This window comes from Bos javanicus, chromosome 11 (assembly GCF_032452875.1).
Source record: "Bos javanicus breed banteng chromosome 11, ARS-OSU_banteng_1.0, whole genome shotgun sequence".
Taxonomy (NCBI): Eukaryota; Metazoa; Chordata; class Mammalia; order Artiodactyla; family Bovidae; genus Bos; species Bos javanicus.
This window is the reverse complement of record NC_083878.1, coordinates 87,728,988-87,739,270: the sequence shown is the minus strand read 5'-3', so window position 1 is coordinate 87,739,270 and position 10,283 is coordinate 87,728,988. Positions and strand designations below refer to the sequence as shown.

Here is a 10,283-nt window from a genome sequence, read left to right as displayed (position 1 = left end):
GCGCAGTCCGGACCCCGCCCCAGGTCCCCGGAAGCCTGGGCTGGGAGGAGCCTTGCGAGTTGGGCTCTACGACCGGAAGTCGAAGGGAGGAACCTAGTGTCGCGGGCGCCTAGATGCCGGAAGTTGTGCTCTCGTGGGATGGAGCAGGGGTGGTTCTTCCTTCTTAGGGTCTCTGTGTCTTTTCTTCTAGTTTAGAAAGACTCCTGCGGCCTGTTGTTTCTCATTCCCGTTTGGACTTCTGAGATGTCCGCGATTCCTGCAGAGGAGAGTGACCAGCTGCTGATCCGACCCCTGTAAGGGACCTGAGAGGGACTGAAGCCGTGACTGTGAGGCGAGGAGGGGAACCCGATGGTTGGCCTCAGTCGCCCCCCGCCCCAGGGCCGGTTGCCTCGGCAGCCAGCTCCTGGCCCGAGCCAGGCCTCCGCGCTGCAGCGGTTTGAGAAACTGAATCGGAAGGGGCCTGCTAACTTGAATAGGATTTTGCTTTTTCTTCAGTCTCAAGGGAGGATAGGATGTCGCGTTTGGGGGCGAGGGCCTATGGTGGGACCGCAGGGCGCTTTCGTATACGCCCAAGAGGGGCGACTCGTGAGGGAACCAGGGATGCTGAGGATGGCAGGGTCAGATGATAACCTGGATAAGGCTGTGACAGCGCGAGGAAGAACTAAACTTGTGCCTTATTAACCTCCAGGACTCATATTTGCCGAAATGTGAAAGGGGAAATACATTAGGGAACTTGTGAGTTCCATTCAGAGCTTACACTCTCCGGGACTAGGGAAGGTAGAAAGTGGGAGAGGTGAAAAGGCAGAAATGTTAGGACAATATCTCAGTCGCTGATTGACCGTGAGAGGCCTTGTCTTTCACTGGAAATGGCTTTCTGTCAGAGAAGCACCTTATGGACCTGGAATGCTGCTTAGAGAAATGAGAACTTGCCTAACTGCGCAGTTTGAATCTGCAAACACGTTTATTGTTAGACATGAGTTAGCACCAAATGAACACGTACATTTTTCCAAAGGTAGAAAGTATCTCCTTCACTTGTTCATTCAGTAACTCCTTGAGCACCTACTGGGGATGGAACACAAGTTTGCCCGCCGCTCGCTTCGCACCTGTCATCTCTTCTTGTGTTCAGCAAACTCTGAGCCAGTGTCAAGCAGCACACTAGGCACTCGGGATACAAATAAGACAGGGCTGAGTTAACTGAATTCACCCTTTTGATGGGAATTGCAGTGCCAAATGAAAAGTGCTGGAGAGAGAGTTTGGAATAATAGCAGCCAATTGCTTTGGCGTCAGACCTGAAATCCAGTCCATACTCCAGCGATTACTAGGACAACAGCCTCACTGAACCCACTTCCTCCTGTGGAAATAGTTGAGCAGCACTTAACTGTCCAGAGCAGAGCTCCTTGTAGGTGCTCAGTGAATTGTGACTACTATAAGAGGACACATAGGCATTGCAGTAAGGCCCTGAGAGCATGCAGAGTGGATTTCTGGTGAGAAGACAGTGCCATCCTGCGTCCTGGAAATTAGGACACTGAACTGAGTCCTGGAGATTGACTACAAATTAAAGACAGCCAAAACATGGGGGCAGGGATGTTCCAGGCTGAGGAAGTGGCACATGTGAAAATGAGAGGTCTCTTTGTGGCCAGTCTCCCTGTGGGTTCAGCTAAAAGATAACAGATGAGACTATAGAGGCTTTCAGAGTCCAGCTTATGAAGGACCTTGTATACATGCATACTAAGGATTTGGAGTCTTTATTGCCAGTTATAGGGAGCCAAGGAAGGGTCTTAAGCAAGGATAGGATGTGGTGGAAATTATGCTTTAGGAAGATCAAAGATGCTTCTGGCAGCAGTGGCACAGATGAATTAAAGGTGTATTAAGGGACTTCCCTGGTGGTCCAGGGGTTAAGACTCTGAGCTGCCACTGCAGGGAATGCAGGTTTGATCCCTGGTCAGGGAACTAAGATCCCTCATGGTGTGGCCAAAAAAAAGGTGGATCAAGTGGAGAGAATCCAGTAGGATGAGATTGAAACAAACCAAGTGATAAGCAGATCTTGAAATGAGTGAAATGAGCAGCAGTGGGTTGGAAAGAGAGACCTGAGAGTAAAGAAGTGAAAGCTTTAGAAGTGAAAGCTTTAGAGCTTTGTCAGTGATCAGATATGTTAGAAAGGGCAGATGTGGAAGGGAAGGCCGGGCAGAGAGGAGAGTTAGGATGACTCCAGTTCCCAGGTAGGATAACTGGTAAGTGGTGGTGTTTGTTACTCACTCCAGGAGTACCCAAGATGGGGCAGGTCTGGAGTAAGTTTGGGAGTTTTAAATTGTTTTATAACAGCCTTATTGAGATTGAAGTCACATCAGCATACTCATTTAAAGTGTACAGTTAGACAGTTTTTAATCTATACAGTTTTACAACTATCACCACTGTCAGGACATTTTCATCATTCCAGAAAGAAACCCTGTATCATTGCCCTGCAAATTGCCCAGCCCTCGGCCACCATTAATCTCCTTTCTGTCTCTGCAGATTACCCTATTTTGGACATTTCATATAAATGGGTTGCAACATGTAATCTTTTGAAACTGGCTTCTTTAACTTAATGTAATGTTCCCAAGTTTCCTAATTTGGGAGTTTTTACTCATTCAGTAGGTTTTTCTTGAGATTTATTGCATGTCAGGCACCTTATTATATAGCAGTGAGTGAAATAGACATCTATGCTATTATGGAGCTTTCATTTTAATAGTGAGAAATAAGCCATAAACAAGTAGATATAATGACATCATGTAATAATAAGTGTTACAATATAGTGGTCTGAAGGGCAAATGAGGTGACATTTGAACTGAGACTCAAATGATACACAGGAGCCAATATGTCAATATCAGGGCAGAGTGTTCCAGAAAGAAGAGCACGGGCTAGGGACTTGAAGTACAAACTTGTTTGGCATATTTGAATGTTAGGCGCCTGTGAGATGTCCCAAGAGAGACCAAAACCAGGTGACTTAGAAGTCTGGGATTCGGGAGAACAAATACCTGAATCTGGACTACAAATAGAGAATTGGAAGTCCTCATGTGTTAACTGTAGGACTTCCTGGGTGGCCTGTCTGGGTGTAGCGTCTGTCTACAATGCAGGAGACCCGGGTTCAATCCCTGGGTCAGGAAGATCCGCTGGAGAAGGAAATGGCAATCCACCCCAGTACTATTGCCTGGAAAATCCCATGGACAGAGGAGCCTGGTAGGCTACAGTCCATGGGGTTGCAAAGAGTTGGACACGACTGAGCGACTTCACTTAATGTATTAAAAATGTGAAGATGAAGATCAGAAAGACTGAAAAAGGAGCCGAGGGGAGAACCCTTGGAATAACAGCTTTTGAAAGATGGGTAGAGGCAGCTGCATGAAGGAAACTAGGGGAAACCAGCAGGACAGGATGAGAGCATGAAGTCAAAGAAACCAGGCTCAGAGAAGGAATAAGATGACGTGCTGCCTGGAGAAGAGTGAGATAGGAACTGAGAAGGGCTCTCTGCACTTAGCAACAAAGAGCTGTTTTGCAGGGAGAGTTTCAGAGGGATGGTTGGTAAAAAGCCAGAATTCAAAATATGTAACCTTTAGTAAGCGGACAGGGAGACTAGAGATTAGAATTAAGCGATTTTCATTTGGGGACAAGGATGACTGGGATGTTTAAATGCAGATGTCAAAGAGGATAGTAAGGGGAAAGCCAGTGATGTAGCAGGGGTCAGTACCTCAGAGGGAGGGAGGAGGTGGGCAGAGTGTAGAACCATGGTGAAAAGGTTAGCCTTACAGAGAGAGGTCTATTCTCTGTTCCAGGAGAAGTGGAAGAAGAGAGAGATTTGAGTGGGTTGGCAAGTTGAGGGAACCAACAAACTATGTAATTTTTTGATACAAAGAAAGCCCATGACTCAAGAGTAGGATACAGCATGGGAAAATTTAGGAAAGGGGAGAAAGTTTGAAATAGTTACTATACCAACTGTAGGAAAAACTGCACCAAAAACTGGAGGGACACTCAAGAGGGAGGGCAGAGGGCCAGTTAAAGTGGCAGGCCAGGGGCTCACAATGGTCGTCTGGTTTTCTTTGCATCCTGCTCTGAAGTAGGATCTCAGTCTGAGGATGCGTCCATCTCATGTCAGTCCTGTAGCCTATCCATTCTTGGAGCCAGGGTCCTGGTATTAGGCCTTTCCATATGCTAGGTGCTTATCTACACTGCTTGGCAAATAGAAACTGCTTGAGGGAGTTCCCTGGCAGCCCAGTGGCTAAGATTTAGCACTTTCAAACCTGTAGGCCTGTAGACTACAGGAACCTAGGACTACAGAAGCTGTAGTCCTAGGTTCAATCCCTGGTCAGGGAACTAAAATCCCACGCACCCCACAGTGCAGCCAAAAAACCCCAAAAAACTGCTTGACGTTAAATAAGTGGTTGAATCACAAGCTAGAGTGGTTGGGATAAGGCATCAAAGAAGGCGAGGGGTTAGACTGGTGAGGCTTAAAGCCTTGTGATAATTGGAAAGAAAGGCTGTTTATTCTGAAGAAAGGAAATTTGTTTTAAGTGAAATAACAAAGTAGCAGGAAAAAGGAATGAGATTCACATGTATGAATATTTAAATTTAAGCTATTTGGTAAATGTGTATTATCATCTTGAAAGAATTTTTAACTGCTTATGGGTTTTTACTTAAGTGCTAATTCTAAAAGTTTTATTAAATCATCTGAGTCACTGCTAGTTTACATTTTAAATACATCATCATTTTAACCCTAACATTCATAAGGTTGGATTTAACCTTTGATCCTCTCGGTCTGACCTCTCAGAGGTCACTTTTCATTTTTTCCCCAAGTTGATGCTGTTCTTCCCTGTCTTTGTAATTTTGTGGAACTCATCTGTCTCAAGTTAATGTCATCAGATGGAACGTAGTTTAAGTTGTAAAAAAAAGTTTGAATTTATTTGGCTTCATTTTGATGGCTTTTTAATCATTTTTATTTTTTCCTTTGAATGTTTACAGTGGAGCTGGGCAGGAAGTGGGAAGATCATGTATTATTCTGGAGTTCAAGGGGAGGAAGATAATGGTAAGTGGCTCCGATGGTAAAGAATCCACCTGCAGTGCGGGTGACCTGGGTTCGATCCCTGGGATGGGATGATCCTCTGGAGGAAGGCATGGCAACCCCCTCGAGTATCCTTGGGCTTCCCTGGTAACTCAGCTGGTAAAATATCTGCCGGCAATGCAGGAGACCTGGGTTCAGTCCCAAGGTTGGGAAGATGCCCTGAAGAAAGAAGTGGCTACCCACTCCAGTATTCTTGCCTGGAGGATCCCCATGGACAGAGGAGCCTGGTGAGCTACAGTCCATGGGGTCAAAAAAAGTTGGACAGGATTGAGCAACTAAGCACAGTATAGTCAGATTAACAGTGTGTCTATGTCTGCATTGAGTGTTAGGTCTGTTCTAGTTCAGTAGTTTTTTCTATTCAGCATATTAACTGTTTTGCCCCCAGAATAATGTCATGGTTAGTATATGCGTCTATAAAATGTTAACGTGGAAAACTAGTATACTTCCACTTGGCATTGACATAATATTAGACTGAGGAACTAAAGATTGTAAAACTGTCAACTGGATCTCCTAATCTAAAAGTCTTCCAAATCCCTCTTCCATTCCTGAAGGTCTGCCAACCTGTCTGCCCCACCCGCAGTGGGAGACCCCAGGGAACTGGCCTCCTCAACACATGCAGAACTCCAACCTCCTCCTGTGCAGTGGGACAATAGGCCAGGCCCTGGTCTGGTAGCCGAGGTGCCTAAGTTAGCACCAGGGTGCCTGGCCTTGGGCAAGTCAGGCCCCTTCTCAGCCCGTTTCCTTAGCTGAGAGCTGGAGGGACTGGAAGAGGTGGTCTCTGGGGTCCTCATTATGAAGGCGGTGCAGAGGCTCATCAGGGTCTTTTGGTCTCACTCTTCCCCTTCTCCCACTTAAAAGAACAGGCACACGGCAGACACAATCTTTTTAATCATTTACTGTATTAATTTGATAGAAACACCCTCCCAAATGAGGATATAATTCAGGAATGACTGGTTCTGAAGAATTTGTCTTCTAATACCTAAATTGTCCTGATCAGAGAAGTTTCCTGTTTTTCTAATCGTTGCCTTCTCACGATAGTCACATGTGGTAGTAGTGAATCTATGAACTTTAAAAAATGCTAGCCATTTCTGATGTTAAAGTTCTTGCAAAAGAGTTCATTCATTATTAGAGTGCCTACAAAAAGTAACTAGAAAGAAGATTTCTTGTATTTTGTGTCCTTGTGACTCTAAATATGAGCTGTATTTAAATTTGGGAAGTTAGAATTGTTAACAGCGTATTTACCCATTTAATAAGAATTGCATTCCAAACATATAGAATCTTTCCTGATTGTGTATGGTATGATGGATCAGTTATGATGTCTATTTGTTGAATGAATTTGAATAAAATGTGAGAAGACTGTGATCTCTTTCCCATGTCTTTCAGCTGGACTGTGGGATCCATCCTGGCCTAGAAGGAATGGATGCTCTTCCTTATATTGATTTGATTGACCCAGCTGAGATTGATCTCCTACTAATTAGTCAGTAAGGCTTTTTGTTTGTTTTTGTTTTACTTTTTATTGCGGGCATTGTTTTTCAAGGACTTTTACTTTAAAGATCAATCTTTACCAGATTTTAAGATTCTAGTGTTTTAAAAATATTTTCTACTAGGAATTATATTGCAGACATCTAAGACGGCACGCCATATTGTCATCACAGGTGAGAGAAGTTTATGATAGAAAACTTCCTTTCACTTATCTAGAGTAAATGAGGAGGAGGGAAGAGATAACATATGCCTTGATCATTGTAAAACTTGAGACTAAGAAAGCCCTCTCACCGAATATCCCTGAGGCTGCTGTGTTGCCTGAATATTCATCAAGGACTGATGCTGAAGCGCCAATACTTTGGCCACCTGAGGCAAAGAACTGACTCTTTGGACAAGGCCTTGATGCTAGGAAAGATTGAGGGCAGGAGGAGGAGAAGGGGACGACAGAGGATGAGATGGTTGGATGGCATCATCGACTCAATAGACACGAGTTTGAGCAAACTCAGGAAGATAGTGAAGGAGACGGAAGCCTGCCGTGCTTCAGTCTTTGGGGTCGCAAAGAGTTGAACACGACTGAGCGACTGAACAGCAGCTGTGTTGTCACACTGTTCTGTGGGAACTTCATATGTAAACCGTGATGGGTTTCATATAAGCCATATGAAGTGGGTTTTATACCACTAAAGCACGTGTTATAATTTTGACTTTTGAGAATAGGCTTGGCTATATTTGAGAAAAATACTTTTGTTTTTCTTATGTTAAAACTAAATACATTATTCCTTCCCTCTGCACATACCTACTCTGGGTGTTCTGAAAGTATCTAATGTTACATAGAACTCTTCTGTATCTAAAGTATATGATACATAATATTTTAAAAAATTGACAGAAGCTCTTTTTTCTTTTTTTTAAAGTTTCCATTTGGATCACTGTGGAGCTTTGCCCTGGTTTCTACAGAAGACAAGTTTCAAAGGAAGAACATTTATGACTCATGCTACAAAAGCTATTTATAGATGGCTTCTTTCAGATTATGTCAAAGTTAGGTAAATTACCTTAATAGATTTATACATGCACTTGGTTCTACCCAATACACACAGTTGATGATATAGACCATTTTGTGTTTTGAAATGAGATGTTTTCTTCTTATTCACAAGGGTATCACTCATGTATTCATTCAATACCAACTCATCAAATAGGTATTGTGTCCCCAGCACCTCCTTGGCGTAAAGGTTTTATGTAGTTTTTGCATCCTTTTAAGTCTTTGAAATTTAGGTGAGTTATAAGGTATGATAGCAATATTCTATATATGGAATTTCATAATTTTATTAAAATTTAAAGCAGAATACATTATACAGTGGTATCTATTGAAGTCTTTTTTTGGGTGATTTGATCAAAGCAAATTGACTGTCTGAAGTGAAAAGGTTCCCTGGGGAAGCTTTTTCCAGCTGCAAGAGAAAAATCTGCTCCTTTTCCAGAAAGTTTGGAGCCTTCTTGTGATAAGTATAGCACAAATGATAAACCTTCAAAGGCTTACTGTTTCATATGTATATTCCTAGGGTAGCTAAGATGCAGTTTGTTATTCTGTAAACATACAGAAAATGGAAGAGTTATCCTTGGTAATGATTTTACTGGTTAACACTTAAATGAAGCTCACCATATGCCAGGCATAGTCCTCAGTTCTTGACATATGTTAACTCCTTTCATCTTCATGTCAGCCTTGTGATGCAGACTCTGCATGAATCCCATTTTACAGATGATTAGACAGGCATGGATTTCTTTGGTGGCTCAAATGGTAAAGAATCTGCCTGCAATAAAGGAGACCCAGGTTCGATCCCTAGGTTGGGAATATCTACTGGAGAAGGGCATGGCCACCCACTCCAGTATTCTTGCCTAGAAAATTCCATGGACAGAGGAGCCTGACGGGCTGCAGTCCATGGGGTTGCAAAGAGTCGGACATGACTGAGTAACTAAAACTTTCACTTAAATTCACTTTTCAGCCTGAGGCACAGAGAAGTAATTTACCCATGACGGTCACAGTAAGAGACAAAACTGGAATTCAGATCCAATCAGTCTGGCCCTAGACTGTGTCCTTAACCCCAACCTCTCTTGTTTTTTTTTGAAGTATGTTAGCATAATTTTCCAGAGAAAACTTGTTAGATTTTCTAGATAAGTCTTTTTATATCACAGGTGGGGAAAACTGCTGTGATTCAATGTGTGTGAGTGCCTTTATCTCACAGAAGGTGTTGGGGTAGGAAAAAAGGTTGAGAAGTGCTATCCTAAAGAGTACTTTGCCTTAATTTAGTGTGTGTGCTTTGCTTGAAATCATGCTTTATATACACTAAGCATTTTTCTCATAATAGCAGAGTAAAAACATATACAAAAGGTCCAAGAGATTAGAAATAGCATAACACCTACAATATGATTTTAAGAAATATGTGGCTATGTCATCCACAGACAATTTCTTTGAGTTTAAAGACTTATAAAAATCTTACCCTTAATTTTTTTGTGTTGGCATCTTTAAAAATTTAGTAACATATCAGCAGACGACATGCTGTATACTGAGACAGATTTGGAAGAAAGCATGGACAAAATTGAAACCATCAATTTTCATGAAGTGAAGGAAGTTGCAGGAATCAAGTTTTGGTGTTATCACGCCGGCCATGTCCTGGGAGCTGCCATGTTCATGATCGAGATCGCAGGCGTGAAGGTACACTCTAGCTTGGGAATTTCCTGCCCGTAAGAAATCAGTGCAGGGCTTACGCCACCAAGTGTACTAAAGAATATTCCCTAAGGCTAGCAAAGTGCGAAAACACTGAAACAAGGTAAAATTAAGCTGGTACTTTTGCCTTGTAAATATTGTTCCTACCCCTGTGTTAGTACTTTCTGTATCATGATTGAGAAGAGTACAGTAAGCATCTCAAAAAAGTAAAGAGTTCTTTCCTGATCATCATGCCCTTTTTCTCTAAGATGCTGAGAATACATCTCAAGGTTATCTTTGTGGACAAATTCTGGGATTATATTATTCCCATTAGTTAGATTGAATAATTGAAACTCTAGATGGTTTATGACTGAGTTAAGTTACACATTTTGAAGTAGATACAAGCGATGACACCACCCTTATGGCAGAGAGTGAAGAAGAACTGAAGAGCCTCTTGATGAAAGTGAAAGAGGAGAGTGAAAAGTTGGCTTAAAGCTCAACATTCAGAAAACTAAGATCGTGGCATCCAGTCCCATCGCTTCATGGCAAATAAATGAGGAAACAGTGGCTGATTTTATTTTTCTGGGCTCCAAAATCACTGCAGATGGTGATTGCAGCCATGAAATTAAAAGATGCTTACTCCTTGGAAGGAAAGTTATGACCAACCCAGACAGCATATTAAAGAGCAGAGACATTACTTTGCCAACAAAGGTCTGTCTAGTCAAGGCTATGGTTTTTCCAGTGGTCATGTATGGGTGTGAGAGTTGGACTATAAAGAAAGCTGAGCACAGAAGAATTGATGCTTTTGAACTGTGGTGTTGGAGAAGCTACTTGAGAGTCCCTTGGAGTGCAAGGAGATACAACCAGTACATCCTAAAGGAGATCAGTCCTGGGTGTTCATTGGAAGGACTGATGTTGAAGCTGAAACTCCAATACTTTGGCCACCTGATGCAAAGAGTTGACTCATTGGAAAAGACCCTGATGCTGGGAAGGATTGAGGGCAGGAGGAGAAGGGGACGA

The 10,283-nt window shown here is 42.7% G+C and overlaps 1 protein-coding gene across 1 annotated transcript in view; it reads left to right on the top strand.

Annotated features, from left to right (window-relative positions):
• Positions 1–86: 86 nt before the first annotated feature.
• Positions 87–10,283, top strand: part of CPSF3 (cleavage and polyadenylation specific factor 3) — a 33,338-nt gene continuing 23,141 nt past the window's right edge. Inside the window, exons 1-5 of the mRNA XM_061433347.1 lie at positions 87–293; positions 4,990–5,053; positions 6,473–6,570; positions 7,480–7,608; positions 9,095–9,272. Of these exons, the coding sequence (XP_061289331.1) occupies positions 244–293; positions 4,990–5,053; positions 6,473–6,570; positions 7,480–7,608; positions 9,095–9,272 (519 nt within the window). The 5' untranslated portion in view covers positions 87–243. The remainder of the gene's footprint in view (positions 294–4,989; positions 5,054–6,472; positions 6,571–7,479; positions 7,609–9,094; positions 9,273–10,283) is intronic.